Source organism: Rhea americana, unplaced genomic scaffold, assembly GCF_003343005.1.
Source record: "Rhea americana isolate MKP2758 unplaced genomic scaffold, rheAme1 scaffold_31, whole genome shotgun sequence".
Lineage (NCBI taxonomy): Eukaryota > Metazoa > Chordata > Aves > Rheiformes > Rheidae > Rhea > Rhea americana.
The window spans coordinates 7,090,854-7,111,921 of record NW_028186435.1 but is presented as its reverse complement, the minus strand read 5'-3'; the positions used below and the strand labels follow the sequence as shown (position 1 = coordinate 7,111,921).

Below are 21,068 nucleotides of genomic sequence, written 5' to 3'. Positions count from 1 at the left end.
ATTTGTTGAATTCCTGCCAGGTGAGGTATGCTTTCTGCAAGGGTATGATTCAGAAACACACAGAAGCAGGTCACAAACAACAGCTTCTCATGAAAATTAATATTACTCTCATTTTCCACAAGTGAGATACAGGAGGTACAAGGATAAGATGCGTTCAAAAACACGGGGTTAGCACAAAGGTACACTTCTGTGCCTAGGCAGTCCTTCCTTTCCGCATTGCTTTTGTGTGCTTCAAACTGAAGGTCCCCGTTGATTATTGTCTTACAAAAACAGTATTAACAAGTCATTAGTGAATTCATATGGGCTTCTCTTGTCTGCTCCTAAGTCATAGCACAAACAAGGGGTAGAGTCTAATTACATCAACAGCCTTCCCTGCTCTCCTTTGGGCTCTGCAAAAAGTAAACCCTTAGCCAGTCAACCAAGTGAAGTAAGCAAGTGCATTTCTGTGCGTCCCAGCCAGCTGTAGGAGGGTAAATGATCAGCAAGTTCACGAATAATGCACTGTCTGTGCATGCAGCCAGGGACCCAGTTCAAATCAGCTTGTGGTCTCTGAAATTATTTTCAATACACTAGGCCAGTCTCTTTGGCAGGCAAATCAAAAAAGCTGCTTTCAAAATTCTCTGTGCTTACTTGAGGTTTTCAGTGCTATACATAATCTAGAAGAAAGGAGACTTGATTTTCTAGTCACTCCAGTTTCACACTGGTATTACTTAACTGACTTCAGTAGATGTACTCCTGATGTATACTGCTGTGACACAATGAGGTTCAAAGATGGATTAACACCATACAGGGATATACTAGCAATTCAGAAATGAGTCAAGAGGAGATCAAGCTGCATATAATATCATCAATGCCTTCTAGGCAGATGATTAAGCATAAAGTATTATAATAAGGGTTAAAACTGCCTTTTATTGTATGTTGTAGATGTGGAATGTTAAATAATGGGCAAGAGGGAGATGGGGAAGGAAACTCATAGGAGGTGAAATTACAAAATATTCCTCCACCCTGCAAAAAAATCTTTTTTCAATGCTGGCACTCAGCCCAGAAGGTTTGACCCCAGGGAATATGATGTCAGTAAGCCCATGCAATAGTAGAAGCAAACCTTGAAAGGTAATGTCAACTCCTCCTTGTAAATCTTATCTAATCCAAAATACTTCACATGAGAAAATTTTGGATAAAAAGAAACCAAGAGAAAAAAAACATAGTTCAACTACACAAAGTCATGCAAACCCTAGAAATAGCCATGTTAGAAAAAAGGTTAAGCTATTTGTTGGGCCAAGTTAAGCAAGTCACAGTGACAGTTCCCTTGATTCTCGGATTCAAGCCCAAGGCTCAGAAATGAGACAACATGAGCTCTGAAAAGGGAAACGGACAGCAATCAGTTAGCCTTAACTTCCAAGCAAAWGTTCTCAAGAATTTTTAATCCAAAGACCACCAAGCTTTTCTGAAAAACATATGGAGTCATCTTGTATCTTTTTCCCCCATTTGTGTCATTTGCAACCATATAAATATCAAGCTATACATAGAATATTTATTTATTGCATTCTATTTCCCCCCTTTTGGATTGCCTGTACTTGCAGGAGGGCATGTATATGCTGACTACGCTTTGATATTTCACATATCTCAGGTTGAGTAACACTGCTATCCTGCATCTTTAATTCTTTTTTAAGACGAAACATCAGTCATCTTCACAGTTCTCTTTTTGCTGCTATTTTTTGGCTCAAGTTATGGCCTGTAATTCACAAAGCAGAAAAACTGCCCCAAGAAAAGARAAAGCAAAGGAGTTCTGTCATGCATTCCTACTCTGGAAACTGATAATAAACAAGAGCTTCAAGAAGGATTCATTAGGACCTAAACATCCTTCTTCCTTCCCTTTCCTCCTCTTCCAGCAACAAAGCCCTGTGCAAGCAGCCAGGGAATAATCTTAAGCCTTGTTTGACCCAGAAGAAATAGCACTGAGCAAATAAAGCATCACTTATTTTGCTCTCCCTCTCCAACTGGGCCCTGGCAGAACAGCACATAACTCTGAAGACTCTAAGAAGCGATTTGTTGCCTACAAGCCATAGGCTGAGGACTACTGTGACTCCAGGAATATACCCAACTATTGCACATGCTAAGAAATATTAGCCAATGCCTCAACAATAAAGAAGACTGCAGAGATGCTATTAACAGCATTTTTAGCATTGGGGTATTTATCTCTACTCAGATAGCATGGCAAAGAAGTGTGTGTCCATCTAACTGTGGCATTTGCTGCACAACTGAAATACACTGCAGGTGGACCAGTGCCAAAACCAGGCAGCATCATGTCAGGCTGCCTAATACATCTTTGTGGGTGCCCTTGCTGACAAGAGTTCAGTGACACCAGCAAACCAAGCCCAAAGGCAGGGTSGCGACACAGAGCTGAGTTCAGCAACCAAGATCAAGCCTTGAAAGGGCTCTAACCAACAATGTTCCCTTCTCAGAGTGTAGGAGGAAAGCTTTGTCCCRAAGGCCTCCAAACCAAAGTCTTGATTTTTAAGGAGAATTTTAACCAATTTTCTAAATGCAACCTGAATTCTGGTTAGGTGACACTGGCTGGCTGTCTATAGTGTGCTTCAGCAACCTACTCAGGAAGAAGACAGCTCACATATGCAAAAGTATGCGAGTCCATGACACATGCAGATAGACTACAGGTCACTTAGTACCAAATGGTCCCTACTGTGCTTGGCAAAAACTTCTGACGTTACTCCACAAGGCTCTTCTCAAATGTCTCGTGGTTTATTGATGTTGAAGCAGATATTAACTGTCTCTGTTAAAAAAAAAAAAAAACAAAAAAAAACAAAAACAGAAAAACCCACAACTCTAACTATGCTTAACTTCTCTATCTTCCTTCTCTTCTGAGAAAGGCAAACTTTTCATGCTTTACCATTAAAACAACAGTCTCAGCTGCATTTGGTCCCAAAGCATTTTCTGTCTGACCAGAATACYGCTTGTCATGTTCTGCGCATAGTAATACAATGTGGAATCAGTGGTGCCAGAGAGATACTTTATTTCTGTACTCAGAGTCTTGATCTAGGAAGTTCATCTCCACAGGAAGAGAGACTTTACACTGACTTTCTCTAGGAAGTTCAAGCTAGTAAAGGGAAGCTTACCTAGTAAAGAGAATACACTTCTTTGCTTAGTCTTTTTCAACCCCAAAGTCCTTGACCAGCATTTTCATTTTGAGGGAGGGTTCATTAATTCACCGCATCTTGGTGTTTGCGATGCTATAGCTCCCACTGAAGTCATGAATGTCTTCCCCCAGCATCCCTCCTGGTTCACCCTTTCCCAATGCAATTCAAACTATTCAGGCTCCTGCCCTAGTCACCTCCTGCCACCTGCATCTCACTGCCAGGTGCTTCTAGGCACCCTCCATCACTGCAGCCCCCACAACGCATCCTGAGGCAACTAATGCCTGATCCTCTGGYGGAAGCAGTTTGCAAACTGGCCACAGGAGGGGTGAAAGGCACTGGTGAGAGGGAGAGTGAACAAAGAGTTTCAGAAATCCTGGCACAATCCACATGCTCACAGATGCAACCACCCAACTACACCTTGCATTTTCCTTTCTGTTTTCTGTAAGCTCGGTCACAGCAACACAGCCTGCTACTTTAAATACTCCTTCTCCCCCACTCCGGGTGCTTGCATTTTCTCTCATCCCCTCCCCTGTCAGCCTTTATTCAGATGGCTTCCTCTGGCCAAATTTGTCAGTATTGGCAAATTCAGTTCCCTTTCAACTTTCTTCACTCATCTGTTTTTCCGTTTCTAACAAGGGAGGTGTCTCATGCTCAGGCCCCCAAGAACAGCCCCTCCCCTCTTATCGCTTTGCTGAAACACATCCTCTTCTCCCAGGCAAATCTTATCTGATGTTTTCTAGCTCTGGGCAAGCAYGTGTTTTCAAAGACAAGAAACACCAAAGAGTGTTACGCCTTTTTAAAACAAGGCTTTACACAAAGATGGATACAGCTTTTCTGCCCTTGCTTTCCATGCAAGGAAGCTGCAGCAAGGACCTTGCTCCTGCAAAAGGGGACAAAAGGTGGACTAGAATCTACATGTTTTTACTCCTAACCCAAGCCTTTGACCAGTGAACAGACCACATTATTTCCCCTTAAGTTTCCCTTTTTTTTTGCATTGCTTCCAAATGAAGGTAACAAGCCAAACACAAGTCACTTAATATTACAGTCAGTCACAAAGAAAGCATTACAATAATCTCTAATTTGTCTAAAGCTTGCTACTGTGCAAACTGTATTAGCAGTATGGCACAGGTACATCCCGCTACACATTTCCATTATGAATTCCACTTTCTTTATCCTATTTCCAGTGTTTACACTTTGACCATAAAAACTGCTCTGGACATGAAACTTAGCAACAAGGTATCAGTCATAAAGCAAACACTGCACTACCAAAAAAAAAAAAAGAAAAAAAAAAAAAAAAAAAAAAAGAAAAAAAAGGAAAAAAAAAAAAAAAGGAAGAAGAAAAAAAAAAAAAAAAGAAAAAAAAGGAAGAAGAAGAAGAAAAAAGAAATGTTGGTGGTCTGGCCGTTTTTTATCTCACAGAAGTGCTAAAACAATGCAAATGAATGGTTTTGGCTTTCCATTTTATGTAATGCTGTGTTCAGTAGAAGACTGGTTTCTCTGGGAGTTTTGGATAAAACAGTAACTGCTGGAAAGAAAGCAACTTCAAACAAAGGACTTTCAGTGAATAACAAATTACAAGTCTTTTAGATTTCAGGCATGTAGAAGTTCATTTAGGGTCATGCCTGGGAATCCTGATATGCTTGTACTATTGATCAAACTGTAAGTTGGCCAAATTTGGAAGATCTGAAGTGATTAAATTTCAGTAGAGACAATGAGTTCCTCAGGGCTCTGTATATTTCAGGATTTGATTTTGAAAGCAAATCTGATAGGATCTTCCTGGATGCCTCTTACCTAAAAATCACCTTTGCACTGATGGCTAATGTGAGGTCTATATACCACTTTCATTCTCTTTAAATTCTATTTAAACAGCTGAACTGACTGCCTACAGGACAACTATATCCATCCTACTGCTTTTCACCAAGACATATTAAAGAGCTGTCTAAGGCTCCTACTGTGACCACATAAACACCCAAAGCCTCCTTCCTATACACAGCCAGAAATTCCCACTGTTGCACTGAGACAGTTGGCAAGAAGGGCCACAAAGCCACCAAGGTTAGATCCAGGGCATGACAAACCACAGCTGCTAATTCTCAGGGCTGTGCACATAAGTAYGTAAAACGTCTTCCATTCTGTACACAGGAGTGATTTTCACACACTGAGCTGAATAAATTTGTAATCTGAACACAACACTGAGCCTCCGTATGGGTTGAATATAGGTTCGCTAACACAGGATCAAGCAGAGAGAGAAGTGCAGAGCACAGGTGAGGTGAGGACTGGCTCTACCTTCTGACATAGCCACTTCCCCATCATCCCCTAAGCCAGCTATAGCTCACTTTCTGGAGGAGTCTTGTAGACTAATGCTGCCTTGCTCCAGTCACTACTGTCGGATGTGCTTGGAGTCAGTGGACTATTTGACACTAGCAGCCCTTGACAGTATTGCAAGTTTTGCAGTCACTGTGAAACTTCTTGTCAGAGCTGTGAAAAAGCACAGAAGGAGAAAAGTATTTTCATGGTTCTACACTAAGGATTAGAGGTTCTGTACAGCCAGGAAGCAAACACTAGGCGATTCCTGTCCCCAGCTGCCTAAAGTGTTCTTCACCTACTCCATCTCACTGCAATTTAATCCCAAACACAGGAGGAATGAAAAAGACCAACTGCATCCCCATTTTCATGGGTAGGAGTTTGAGATTTGTTGGCACACAAGGACATACAAGCATGAATACTAATAATTAAAATCTTCTATGAAATCTACAGGTAAATCTCAGACTCTTCCAAAAAGTTCTTGTTTCTGGCTTGTGTGCCTGAAAAGCAACAGGCCACTGAAACCTACCAAAATGAGCACTGGCCTATAAATATCTAATTTTGAATTATGGCACAGAATGTCCACTATCTTGCACTCTGCAAAGCAATCTACAGCTGCTTAAAGGTTCAAAAGAAGAGGAAACAAGATCCAAGATCAACATCTCATGGCATTTGAATGGATTATTCTCCAGTTTCTTTAAATAAAACATGTAAGTCACACTATTCCCCACATCATCCACGGTATTTTCATTAATATCTTAGCTACCGTCCACATCAATCCATCCCTGGTAGTCTTTAATTACAGGTTTAGAGCCTGAGATAAGATAACCGGATTATTAAACTGGAGCTGAGGCCTGTGGTAAACAACTTCCCAACCAGAGGTAAAAAGACTCTGTCTTAGTATGAAGCTAATTTTCTGWCTTTTTATTTTCTGTGGCCATGCTTTTTCAAGACACTATGCCTGCAGTTGGTTGCCAGCAAATCAAAGTAGCAAAATTATCCACAACTTTAATTTCCCTAGTGTTAATTTTAGGCCCCGGCAGGCTTTACAATACCAGATGAGACCAGGAAAAGAATACAGCAAGTGACAGAAACACAGAGAGAAAGACAGAAAGACAGAAAACAGAAAAGTTGTATTTTTGCATATTAATAGAGATACGTATTTTCTGACAACACATAACTGCAAATTCAAGTATTTTTATTTGCTGGAAGGACTTGCAGAATATAATACTCTCATAGTTTTTCCTGCAGTAATAGTCCTAGGGACTTCACAAGCCTACTAATGCAGCGCAAGCCCATCCAAAGTCTGTTGTAAACATAAATTTGKAATACACACAATAAGAGTATGCATATATATTTATGTGCATTATAATCATAATATTATAATCCTCATGCTGAGATAGGTTCTCACAGTCAGAATTTCCCGCTTAAATCACCACACGGTCTACCTACAAGTTAGGCTAGCATATTTAGATCAGAAAGATAGCTCTTAAAACACAGAAATATCTGTCATTATTGCACTTGTCCAGAACTGTGGTGTGAACATCTGAGCTTCCAAATGGCATACTTCATCAGTCTAGGTACCTTAGGATGATTCTGAAAATATGCAGCCCTTTTGAATAGAAGGTGAAAGCAAATTACAACTAGTGCGTCGATAAAACATATTAATTAGTGATTTAAAAAAAAAAAAAACAAACACAGTTTCTACTACTTCTATGTACTGAATTAGCACAACAGCTTAAGCAATTCCCACACTACTCACTCTTCTGAGTGTCCTACTTTTCAGTGAAATGATATGTGAGAGTAATTCCTTCCCAAAGTAAGCAAAAGCCTCAAAATCCGCTCCTTTCCCTTGTTCATTACGATGAAATRGTCACACAGTCAGTTCAGACTGCACTGTTGCACTACGCTTCAGACACATGAAGAGAATCTTTAATGATTTGCCAAAATCASATTCAGAAGTTAGAGCATCACCCCACAATTCTCCTTTGAGTATCAAGCAAAGTGAGTATTTTTAAACATTCTGCCTATTTACTGACTTAGTGAAATGCACTACAATGCAAATGCAATCAGAAAGGGAAAGTGATTACGTGTGGCTCTTTACAGCACAATCCCATCTGGTGTAAATTCTCAGTAAGCACAGTTATGACACAGTGGGACTGCACATGCCAGCTACAGCAACTACAAGCACTCTACCTGCTTTCATACAACTCATTCTGATTATTCTGCCCAATGCAGAATGTGCTAGGCAAGTGGTCTGCAGCATTAAAAAATGGCCTGACCTTATGTTAGATATCTTTTTTACACTTGAGCACCTCTTAACAGCAGCTGTAAATCTGAAATCACTTGCATTGGCTTAAACTTGTTCTCAAAGTTGTATTTGCAACCAACCTTACATACATGTATACTATTATCTGTCTTCAAAAAAAGCAATTGCTCTAGTTAGCCCCCAAAGGCCCTACCTCTTCTGCTAAAGAAAAGAAAGGGTTTTCCTGGTGTGCAGAGGGCCATAACAGAAAAGAAACTCTATATTTCATTAAAAATAAACACAAAAATCTCCCAGCTGCTGAACCATCACTGCTCACAGCAAACTGACTTAATAACATCTTTGTTAAACATATTCTATCAAATAGAACTTCAACATTGAAAAGATGATCACTTGCAATAGTAACCCAAAGCATATTCAGTGGCAGACATAATTCTAAAACTCAACGCAGCCTCAGGTCACTCTAAATTTTATTTTGAGGTTCCTGCTCACCCCAAAAGTGGGCATCCTTCATTCTTGAGAATCTTTCTCCATCTCTTCTACATTCCAGCCATGAATCTCTTCTGAAGAAAAATTCCTTGCAATTCCTTCAAAAACTGTCCCACAAGCACTATAAAGGGACATCAACAAGAAAAGTCCAGAGCTTATTTTCAACTATCAGAAAAAAAAGGAATCAGATTTCCCTGCTCTATCCCCACTTCTGTTTTCCAGCACTAGTTTTCTCCCATTGGCAAAACTATCCAGGGAAAAAGACTTAAAAGTAACTCAAAAACCTGCCTCTTTTCAGCAGCTTGAATGTGTTTGTAATCATCACTTTCTACTGAAACAGTGTTCAGCCACAGAGCAAAGTGGGTCCTGTAGTTAAATAAAAGCATAGAAGCCAAAAGCCCTGGATTCTACTTCTGTCTGTACTACCAATTTCTTGTACAACCTTCAACAAGAATCTTGATTTCCCTCTGCTCCAATATCCAGTCTTTACATTGGGAGTCCAGAAAGACAAAATCAGACCAGCTTCAGATAGAMAATTAATTCCAACTAGTTAAAATATACAACTTACATTATGAACAATGAAAGCTCTGGGCAATGACAGAAGGCCCGATGCCTATTCTCATCATGCCATTTTTACCAAGAGTAGTGAGGAGCAGTTTTTAAGAGTCTCATCGAATACCCAGCAAGAGTACAATGCAATGATTTTGTGCACATCTGACACACAAAAGCTCAGGTATCTACATAAAGACTATAGCAGGTGCAGTTTCAGCAGCTGCTGAAATGTCTCTGCACATCAGGCCTTATGGAAGATCACCTGACATCTGTGAACAGATCTGTAATGCCAAACAGTCTCAAGCACAATTAAATTTATATGAAGAGTCATGAGACAGACAACCCTATAATCAAAGGCATAAATAAATCTGCTAGCTAAATCTGAATCTCTGAATCTCACAGACAAACATATCACTTTCTGAAATACAAGTGAGGTGGCTTGTGTGTAGCATTTTCTCTTACTTTTGACAAACAACACATCAAAAGATTTTCTCCAAATGGTTAGAAGATGGAGTCTCTAAAATTATGTCCAGTCTTACACTTCAGGTTCACAATTATCAAGCTATGTTTCAAGCTATGCCAATAACAATGTATAATATCCAAATGCACTTTGGCTGGTCTGACAAAGTAAAATGTTATCCTTACCAACAGGCCATTTCGTAACACTGATTTTTAAGCAGCAGTGCTCACCAACATCAATAATGAATTCTGCCTGTTGATCAAGGATACARTATTCAGGACATCTTCTCATGTACTAGAATAATGTTGTATCTTGTTTCCACAAACTAATCTTAGTGAGAAGGGCTTAGCCCTCTGCCTTACAAATGAATATTTATCCAGATATCTCATATTATTTAATCACAAACTATCTTTCACAACACTAAATTTCCAAATTCCTCCAAAGAATGTAACAAGTCACAAAAGACTTCTGCAAGTTCTGTCATGCTCATGTACTAAATGACTTTCATAGGCTATGGCCAAAGTTTCTAAGCAACTCCACTCTAAATATTTTCCATCTAGTTTTATACTCCTACAGACATGCTGACATAACATGTTATACCAGCACAACCACCTCCAAGCTGTGGAGTTGCACAGATATAACACTATCTTCGTTACTCATTGAAGTGGTGCAAAAGCAGTTTGCAGGCAAATTCCCACTTAAATGAGTAGTTATAATGCCTGACAAATATTCTCTGTAAGGAATCAGGAATTTTGTCTTCAAGGAGACTACTGAAGAAAATAAGATTTGCAGAACCATGTCCCAAGACTCCCACCAGTCATTTTATAAATTGAAACAAATGTCTTTGCTCAGAAGACCCAATTCTACAAGGCCAATCTCTTCTCCCTGTTGTGTGTCAGACCATAATTTGTTCCCAGTAAAACCTCAAATATTTCCTTTGATCCAGTAGAGTTTTACTTGCATTTCCAGAGCAGTAAATAAGATCAGAATCTGACCTTTTAAATATATCTTTCACAGTCGTGTTTCTGGAATGTATTTGAATGCACACTAGCTTGGCTGGAGTTGTTGATGACAGCTAAGCACTTTCCAGATGTTCCCTACACTATTCTCTCTTCCCTTTCCTATCCTCACATAAAACAGCAACAATTGCATTGTCTTTTATGGACTAAGGAAGTGAAGGAAGGGGAGGGATTTCCAGGAATTTTTAATACATATATTTTCTCCTTAATGTTATTTAATTTTTATACACACAGACATACAGAGCAACATATATAAAGTGCATATGCACAGATACAAAAATAAAGAATTTTTAATATTTAGCCTAGCCTTTTGTTTCATTTTTTAAGCAATGTCACTTCAGCACAGCAAGGGTAACTTCTATTTCATGGTTGTTTGTCCTTGCTTGACTCCATTCTAATTTTGAAAAGCTCTCTCTATTAAGGGCTTCTCATTAGCCATGTGAAGCCCAGGACCCCAGAGACAGTTAATTCACCCATGACCTCCCTTCTGGGCATTTCCTGGCAAATAATGACCAGATGGCTAAAGACTGCCAAACATTCACTGCAAGGAAGTGCCAAAACAAGGGTCTTTATTGCTGATAAAAGCCAGGGAAACTTAAGAATGCAAAACAAAGTTACTACCTCTCCCTGCCAGACATCTGCTTCATTAAAGCTGTGATTGCTGCTGCTACAGTGTTGCAGGCACCAGCTTTCACCTTGCCATTAAACATTGGCAAAATAGCAAATGACAAAAATAATTCTACTCCCTGTATTAAATGATTATGTTTATTCTTATATTGCTACCAATCATTACTTCCATTTCCTTGCCTCATTTGCAAGTTCCTCACATCACGTTTTCATTTTCTATGCTGAACACCATGCTTGGACCTAGGAGGTAGGTCTGATGAATAACAACTTTCATCACTAGCCTTGGTTGTGCTAAAATGAAGGATGGTATTATCTTCTTCCAACGAAAACAGTAGATAAGAATCCCATTCTCTACCTAGATCTTGTCCCTGACATTTCCATATAATCACTTTAATCCCCCAGATCAGGCTGCAGATGTGTATTAGTAAAATATGATATTTATGCTATCCTGGATGCCAATTCTACCATCCAGAAGTGCAGCTATATAAGGTATTTGTTGTGTTCAAGGAGAAAGAGTAACTATTAGCTTCATTATGCTTACAATTACCAAGTGCACTAGTCTTGTCTGGCTTGGCGGGGGGGGGGAGGGGTGTCCAGCTCCAGTTTTGCGGACCAGCCTCCTCCGCTCTTGAGCATCACATRAATTCATACAAAATCATCAGCCTTTATACAAATTAATAGTACAGCTACATCAGTACAGCTAGAACTGGACTACACCCATAACATAGTTACATTTATAGCAGCTGAATGCTCTAAATGTATATGCAAATAACAACCTATTTCTGCATGGGAGAAGGAATAACCTGTACCAGTATAGAYGCCATTATTGCTTTAGAACAGCATTCAGTATCAGGAGTCACACCAGCTGGACTTATAATGGCTATACAGCAATTATTCCATTAAAGAAATCATACCCCTCACAGTCATAATTATACTGTTACAAAATATACATGCAGACCAGGCCTTAAATCAATTTAGAGAATCTACACAGGGGATTTCTCCAGTTTAATTACATGTCCATTTAAATCAATTTATTTAAATCAAGACTTAAGACCTGAAACCATTTTGCACATGGACTGTGTTTCTGTTGCATGCATGCACAACAACCTTGTAAATTAAGTCTCTGACTTTGACAGTTGACTCATATGAGCTACTATAATATGAATAATAAGTAAAAAGTAGTAGAGTACATGCTTCTACTTTTGTCATTTGAAGAAACCAGAACAATTCTTAGCAACTCCGGATAATGCTGTTGCAAACTGATATTAACAGTTAAGGGTGTTGTTGCATCACACTGGCCAGTGGAAAATACCAGCCTTCGCTGTCTTAGAAATTTAACTCCACTTCAGTCATTTGTGTTTTGCCACCACTATTGCTAAATGTGCAAAATCTCTAGCGTACACACCAACAAAAGTGCAAAAAGTTGTAACATGCCTCAGCACAACTTGCCTACTTTTCAAAAAGAGGTAGATAGCACAGTCTATTTTGCATCTTAGAGAGTTTTTATCCTGTCTGTCTCAGGGGCTGTACATGGTTATCCATGCTCGGAGTCAGACAGTAAATCTTCTGTATCTGTTATGTAGGGCCCCAGTACCAATTTTAAACATTAGAGAATTTATAAAAGAAAGAGATAGAAGAGACAACAGCAGGATACTTGAAAATCTTGAAATTGTATTTGCCCAAAATATTTTCTTTTTCTGTATTTATCTATACATTCTTCCTTAATTCCTCTATTATTTATTATTCTTCCAAAATCTGAAATAACAGACAGGACACAAGTGCTTCATCTGCAGAGTTCTCACTGAAACATACTCACTCAAAAGACAACTCATTCATAGGCATTTATCTGCACCACAGAGCACCCAGCAGCGAAAGTTCCCAAACCTAGCAACATGAAAGAAAATCCCTAAGTAAGAACTTCTGAAGAGGGATCAGACAATTCAGTATCACAGTAGGTGATACGGTGACCACTACAAGTCAGAATAAAGGCAGAAAGCTATGCAAACAAGAAAATTGATAATGATAGATCTGTTTTCCACTGTTTTCCCTGTTGGCAAAGCCAAATTAGTTAGGGATACAAAAAATTACTTTGGTAGTTAAATAATCACAATACCTAGCCTGGACACAGTTCTGCTAATATAAATAGGCTTTTTATCAGGACTTTCTTTCATCTTTCTATGGAACAAAACTATGCTAAGCATTGTTCTGTTTGTGTAACAGCATCCACTGTAGAATTGTTGCTCCATTTTAACAATACCACTGTGTTTTGTGCGAAGACATGGTTTTAGGATCTTCTTTTAACATAAATGAAAGCAGCTTTTCTGTGATCTGACTTAATTAACTGAAACATTTTGAGCTATCACTCGAATAAAAAGGTATTTTATGACCTAATTGTTTGTTTCCTACTTGCTTAGCACGGACTCTTTATTGGAGTGACTAAACTAAGCTAACTAGACTCTTTAGTACTGTGAAATGAAGGATGGTCCACACCAAAAATGAACAGTCTGAGATCCTGYCTAAATTGCCCCCTACCAGCCATGCCAGTAAGAGAAATAAAAAAGATGATCCCCATTCGCACAGCCATGCTGACGGGGGTGTATGTTTACACCAGGAAAATTAGAGCTTTAGCAGTATTGCCTGTTTTGTTGATGAGAGATGATTTTACTAGTCCCAGCCTTTCCCAGTTAGCACTGCTTGAATCATATCTTTGTCAGCAAAGCAAAAGCCATGCCTGAAAGAGTTACTTAGYTCTTTCAGCCATTTTCAACACCAAATCAAGACATCATAGCATTGCTAATGCTAGTGCACTATTGTTAACACTGCAAGGATGCCCTGGAAAATCTGTGATGGAAACAGCACTAGTGATCTTCGACCAGCAGAGTTTTTCCAGTATCACCTATGGTGGGGAAAATGCCTCATACTATTACTCATAACAGAAAGACCAGAATAGTGCGAGAAGAACGATGTAGAGAGTGCTGAGGCACATACAGAAGCCTTAAAATCTTGCCTACATGAAGATTTTGTTTAAAGACGACAAAATTTGCTGGCCCATCAGCACCTGTAGTAGCACAGGTGGGTGCCCCACAGAGAAAAGTCCTGTTCCACCAGCTCACATTCAGTTATACCAGTTGTGCATTTCAGGTCTGATGTTCCAGTACCTCATACAACCTTTTATACTAGGATAAAGCAACAGCAAACTGCTACCAGTAGAACCAGACACCAATTTGAACAGTCTATACAAAGGGCAATAAGTCAGCAAAAACCTGACTGTATCCAGGCAGTCCCTAAGCTTCCCTAAGCTCTGCCAGAGGCACCCAAAAACAAGTATTTTAAGTGCGTTGCTACTATGTATCTGCATTATAATTTCATGGAGTATTCCCATCTGATATAAGGGACATTTTTACCCAATTAACCTCAACTCTACTAACAGACCAGTTAAGTATATGGCATAATCTATTNAAAAAAAAAAAAAAAAAAAAAAAAAAAAAAAAAACAGATTTCTCATCAAACTACTACTGCACTGACTACAGGCTTTGCCTAACAAAGCCAACACTAGCAATTTCAGATGTTACCAAAGCTCTCTTCTTTTGCCACTCCTCTGCAGGTCCTGGTAGCAGAGCTGATGAAGGGAGCACGTGTCCACACTTCAGCATCCCATTTTGCTGTTTAAATCACAGGGCAAAGTATGACAGCCAAGAGCCTGAGCATGCATTCATTTCAGCCAGCTTGGCTACTGGGTATGGTAAGCACTGACAGAGGACTGGGGCAGAAAGCTGGAGAACAGTTACACCTTAAACTGTGTCAGCTGCTAATTTTCCCACCTCCAAAGCCTCCAGTTTAGTGGGAGCAGACTAGACCTGCAGCAGGCCTCAAGAGTTTCTGTCTGTACTGCTTCACCCATCCACACTGGTTTGGAGATGCCATGGCTGTGGGACAGTTGAAACAGAGCAATCAGTCTTTAAACTGATGATGGCAGCCTTTTGGGATCCCCAAATTATAGAAGATACACTAGGTACTTTGATTTAAAACAGGATAGACTCTGTGCTACAACACAAACACATCAATCTGAATATGGGATCACAATGAACTACTTTCTTAATGTTGTTTAATACAACCACTTTGAACATAACTGGTTGTTCCTTAGTCTAGGCAAATGCAGGTACTTCACTGCAGTGTAAGTTCGGTGCCAGACTACCCAAAGTCTGGTTCATACAAGCATTCAACCAACACTACCACTGCAAGAAGTGACCTAGTATTTATTTTCATCAAATACAGACAGAAAAGGCCAGCTGAAAAAACTACCTTTGATTTGTTGATGGTGTAAAATTCATGACTATAGATTCTAATTTTTACAGTACTTAAACAGTGCTCTTCACCTGAACTAAAAGGCCCAATCCCACAGCAAGTCAGTAAGAATTTTAAAGGAACAGTGCTGGCAGTAAAGGCCTGCACATCTAGGCAGAAAGTCAATGGAAGATTCAAGGGTCATTTTCTGTGGTATACCATCATTACTCAAGTGGGATGTGGGGCTTCAGCTGATTGCTAGTACGCTGTTGAGATGACTTCCTAGTATGTGTTAGGAGTAAAAAAAAAAAAAAAAATGTATCACACACTTACCCAGCTCTGCTGATTTAAGACAGCGTTTCATCTGACTTGCAATAAGATGGCCATAAACTCACATACGCAAAGTCATCTGCCTTCCAAGCACAAGAGCTTGTTCTGCTCAATGTCACTGCCGTTAGGCCAAATTTAAACTCAATATTGCAGGAGAACTATTATATTGCTATTAATAATAAATAGTCATGACAATATTTTACCTTAAAAAAACATCTCATCCCAGAGGATTCTAAACTACTTTACAAACTCTGGACTAAATTCTACCCCCGCCACAACCTTGTAGCCTCTTAATGGTTTGCATGGGTGCAAGAGAAGGCACACATTAATTATAGATTACATCCAATGCATGAACCACTTCCCTGCTGCTCCCTCCCACTTCAGGGGTAGATCCAGTGTTGCCAGTGCTTTAGCAAGGGACTCTTAAAATCATCTTCCTCAGAACAGGACTGTATCACAAGTCTGTGTGATTCCAGTGCTTCCTGACAAGATGTGGGAAGGTGAGAATCTCAGCAGTACAATTTTTTGTGTTCCTCCCTAAATAAAGATGTTGTCCCATGACCATAATCAAGTGTAGAAGAAGCACCAGTCAGCAAACAAATTTAAGTGCTCCTTAGAAGAAACAAACTCTGAAGAGATAGGAAAGACGTATTCTATCTGCATAGTCCCCAAGCAGAATGAACTCCTACCACGTGCTACTACAATATAAACTTTTAAAAACAATACTACTGTGTAAACATGGTTGTGAATATGTACTGTGAATATTCAGTGCATAGCTCAATATTTACTGTCTATTACTTGAGAGAGTAAGTAAAGACACTGTAAATAGCACTGAAGGCAACTTCTCCAGAGTCATGTTTTAAAAACATCTGCCACTGATTTTGCTCAAAAGCAAAAYGTTTGCTCCTCAGAAACATTTATGTGAACTTCACGAACAAGTTCTCTTTAGTTGATTTGACTAAAGCACGAACAGAGCCAGAAACATGGAAATGGCCGCAACTTTCCCTTCAACTTRGATGAAATATCATCAATGTTTTCTCAGCATTACCTGCAGTAAATTACTTCATGTTATGTGGCAACTACTTAGTCACACAGGGCAACAGTTTCAGTCAGAATCTGAAGAATGTCAAATTTAAYTGAACTGCAGGAGAAATTATATAGTGCAAATTCATGGGTTGAAAATTTTGAACTAGGTAGAGGGTCACATTCTGCTGTCTGTACTAGTAATTCTTCTGATGCTAAAGACAAATAAGAATTCTGGGGACGTATTTTGTCTCTGCATGCAAACATCCCTCCTGATGAGGCTTGGGATACAATTGTATTGCCAATATGGRTGGAGAGTCGAAAAGCAGACAACTTCTAGCAAGAATAACAAACTTTTCAGCTCAGTAAGAAGAGAAGGCACTCGTATTCAACACCATATCTGCTTTTTATGCTTGCCTAAATATTCTGCCATTGATTTTTCTCGACCACCAACCAGCAAGTCAGTTGGGACATTAATTCTGTATTATCCAAGCATCCAGCAGCCACAACTGTAGCAGCAATGAACAAAAGAACTCCTAAGCAGGCTGGATAGACCAAGGGTGAGAAAGAGAAAGGGTTGACTAGCCATATTTTCTAAATGTAAATAGAGAATTTGATTTGTTTCACGCAGAAAGTGACGGAGACCATCAGTGCATCTCACAGACATCTCTAAACAGCTACGGGTTTCATATGGCTTTTGGTCATTGACCAAGCCAATCTGGCTTCAAATTCTCCCTTGAACATGGTCTGTTCCAGATGTTTGCCCAAGATCGGTGCAGCTCATAAGAACTGTTTTACTGAGTCTGATACAACTCAGGACTGTTTCTAACAGAGACAAGTAACAGATGCTCAGGGGAAAAGTTAACAGGGCAAGTTTAAAGCCTTACTTCTCACATTTTCTCCCTCCCAGCTTCCAGAAAACTACAGTTTGGGGACTTTCCAAGCTGAGGATGGCATTCATACATTTGTGTTTTAATCTGTTGATGGGCCATGGTGCAAAAAAAAAAATATGTTTAAAAAAGTAATACATCTACATGTTGGACATACTAGTGAAAACAAAGCAACTGAATTTTCCCTATCGCAGTGTCTGAGTTAAACACAGCTGCAAGGACACCTGTTTCACCCCATCTCTATGTCCACAGTCTGCATCAGAAATAGGCCAGTGTGTAAAGTGCTGCAAATTCACTGTGTAAACACAACTCTGGATGAGAGATGGAAATACTGCCAACTACTTCCTTGTGATCTTACTTTTTAAGAATGAAATACTCCCAAATGAAAACAAAATATTTGGCAACAAAACAATTTTAAATATAATACAGATAAGAATAAAAGTTTGGTCMTGACTCTTCCCAGATCAGGTATACCTCTCTTCATAGGGAAACCAGACCAGAGTTTACTAACGAATGACCTATGTCTTTCTCAACCTCTCCTGCTGCAATGCAGCATAACACCATTTTTAGTTCTCCTGAAGACTCATTTTATGAGTAAAACCTCTACTATCACTGTCCATGTCCTACCATTAGATGCCATACAGTGCTTCTTTTACAAAACCTAAAGAGAGAACAAATCAAAAGTAAAAAAAAAAAAAAAAAAAAAAAAAATCTTTCCTTATCACAGAAACCAATGATTTTCCAGTTCTTTGGTGCTGGAGGACACAAGCTGACCGTGAGCTCCTCAGCTCAGGACGGCTACAAGTTGTGTAGCTTTTCTCAACCTACACAACACTGCCAGAGCTTACCAGAGGATTTTGAAATCCCCACTAATTAATCTGATTACATTCCTCCCCTCAAAACAGAAAATCTAGTGACTGAAACAAAATAATCACTCCCTGGCACACCAGCCCCTAGGGTATGAGGCACCAGAAGGACTAGAAGTTGACAGCTCTGAGGCATTCTTCTTGAAAGCATGGGAACTGCTGCTCTAGCATCTTGTTTGCATTTGTTCGAATGCACATAAACTTTTATTTTCATAGATCTAATGCTTGAACACGAAAAAATCAAACAGTAAATTTTGACTCTTAAATAACTAGARGAGTTGTTTACAGTCCAAAAAATATTCATGTAAATAACTATTTTTAAAATAATATTCTTAAAAGAAACATCACATGTTGTTATCATGTGTTTAATCCCTATTTAATGATCATCGTGTAAACACATGGGTGTTTTCTTACATATTTTATTACAATTGCAACATATTGATACCTTAACATTGGGGAATGGGAGGAAAACAAACTAACTAGGGGTAAAAGGAAACTGAGAATGGTACAGCATCAATCAATTTTTTTTTTTTTTTAAGTCTGTTGCTAGCAAATTGCATCAGCAAGTTAGAAGTAACACATCAGCTAAATCAATTTGTTAGCATCATTCATAAATTCAGCACAGGTTTGGGAAATATTTTTTTTCCTTATTTGTAAAAATTCAGAGAGGGACAAATCATGATAATAAGTCCTTCAAAAATCACACCARTTGTGTTTCTTTTTTGTTTCAGAAGTTTTGTTCTTGCAAGAGATGTTTAGCATCTGCCTGAAATCTCAAGGGATGCTACCTCCAAGAGCAGAAGTGAGCTGGGGCTTACAAGAGCAGCACCTGCAGGAAAATGTGTCATATGAAAGAGAAATAACTAAATACTAAAAGTCTGCAGAACTTTCACAACTATTACCACACAAACTCATATGTGTCCAATGTGAAACCCAATAACTTTGATACTGTCTTTTAACTCCCTGTTAATTTACATTTTATGAGACACACATTTCTGCATTACTAATCTATYGACACACTATTTTTGTAAGCGAGGCAACTTTCTGGCATAAATGCAGCATCTTGCAAAAAAAGTCTAAAGTATATATAAAAAAGGAGCAAAGTCTCTTAATTCGAGGACAAACATTTCCAGATACAGGAATTAGCATTGTGTATGGTTTCTAGACAGATGCTTACATTACACCTAGGTCATTAATATAGAACTTTAGGGGGGGGGTTAGGTTCTCCCTTAGTTGTCCTTTCAAAGACTGAAAACAGTAACTGGCTGTGACACTACCAGTGTGAGAATGGTAACTAAATCTAATGAGTGCTCTAGTAGCAATGCAACACTACTATACGCCACCTCACACATGTCTGAGGCTGCAAGCAGTGATAACAATCAGCCTACATAACTGCAGCCTCAGCGCCAAACTAGTCACTCTCGGACTTCACCTGAACCTATCTGAAGTTGGCTGAAAAGACGACTCACTACACTGTCCCTTCCCTTTCATATTTTGCCATTTACATGTGTAGGGTCAAATCAAGATCTTCCTTACACTCACACAAACCTGGCAGGTACCCCTGAACTCCATCAGAAAAAAATGTTTAAACACCAGAGATCACAAAGGTGAAAGAGCAAAGCCTACACACATGCGCATTGCAGTGAAAGCAGAATATGGCCCAGTTCTCTCCATATTAAAACCAAAGAATCTCTGTAACTACCTTTGCATACTTTTTTAGTCCTTTCCTTTCCTTTGTATGTGATGCTAATTAAGCCTCCCGTGTAAAATATTTCCTCTTCTGTCACAGTTTCCTGCCTCAGGCTCTGGTTTGCACCTGGTCGTGTGGGAAAGGCAGATGGAGTAAGACCCCAGCCTCCTGAGCACACAAACTCCCCTGCCCACACATTCTTCAGTTAGCGAGCAAGGAACAATTCCCCTGCTTCAACACCACACACAGGAGAAAACTGCTGGCCAAATGCACTCAGGATTATTTTTTCTCTCTCTCTTTTTTTTTTTAAGGAAACAGATGGCATTTGTCCCCTTCAYCCAGGCCCTCCCCTCCTGTTTAGGCGAAATGTCTGGCCTAGTGCTGGCGATGCTGCCTGAGCATCCAGGAGCAGCGGCGGCAGCAGCGGAGAAGCCCTGATGGGACAGCAGAGCGGGATTTCACAGCGGGCTGCCGCAGAGGCATTCATCTCCGCACCAGGCGTCGCAAAAAAAAAAATGCATACACAAGGGAGATGAGGGAAAAAAAAAATAAAATCGCCACCTCCGAGGTGGGGAGGTACCGTRGTACAAAGGAGCTCCAGGCACCCAAAGCTCAGCCTGCCACAGCTCCGGCAAGCCCGAACCCTGCCTTCAAATCAAGGCTCCGTCAATGCAAAAATAAATAAGTAAATGAATGAATGAGTGAACGAGCGAGCTCCCSGGCTGCCCCCGCCGCGGGGCCTCCCCCCGCCACCGCCCCGCACTCACCCAGGGTCTTGACGGCGACCTGGCGGGTAAGCGGCGGCGGCAAGTTGATGCAGACCAAGTCCACGTCCTGGTGCAGCAGCACCTCGTCGATGCGGCTGGTGTAGAAGGGGACGCTCATCTCCTTGGCCAGCTCCTCCGCCTCCTCGGGCGTGCGGCCCCACAGCGCCTTCACGGCGAAGCCCTCGGCCTTCAGCAGGGGCACGATGACCCGCGCCGTCAGCCCGGTGCCGAACACCCCCACGCCGGGCAGCATGGCGGCGGGGGTCCCTCCTTCCTCCCTCCGTACCTCTCTCCCTGCCTTCCCTCCTCCCCTCCCTCAGCGCCGGCCGCCGCGGGAGGCGGCTGCGGCGCC

At 40.2% G+C, this 21,068-nt stretch overlaps 1 protein-coding gene across 1 annotated transcript; it reads right to left on the bottom strand.

The window, feature by feature from the left end:
- Positions 1-1,683: 1,683 nt before the first annotated feature.
- LOC146593043 (glucose-fructose oxidoreductase domain-containing protein 1-like) lies at positions 1,684-21,030 on the bottom strand. The gene is made up of 3 exons (XM_085310106.1): positions 20,717-21,030; positions 12,683-12,750; positions 1,684-1,755 (listed from the first exon to the last, which is right to left on the bottom strand). The coding sequence occupies exons 1-2, from the start codon at positions 20,967-20,969 to the stop codon at positions 12,695-12,697; spliced, it is 309 nt and encodes a 102-aa protein (XP_085166232.1). The 5' UTR covers positions 20,970-21,030; the 3' UTR covers positions 1,684-1,755; positions 12,683-12,694.
- Positions 21,031-21,068: the final 38 nt, after the last annotated feature.

Excerpts from the sequence above, each read along its gene's own strand:
- LOC146593043 (XM_085310106.1), bottom strand. The coding sequence starts at position 20,969 with ATGCTGCCCGGCGTGGGGGTGTTCGGCACCGGGCTGACGGCGCGGGTC. Across the intron at positions 12,751-20,716 it reads GGTCGCCGTCAAGACCCTGG|GTTTGGGAACTTTCGCTGCT; the intron begins GTGAGTGCGGGG and ends TCATGTTGCTAG.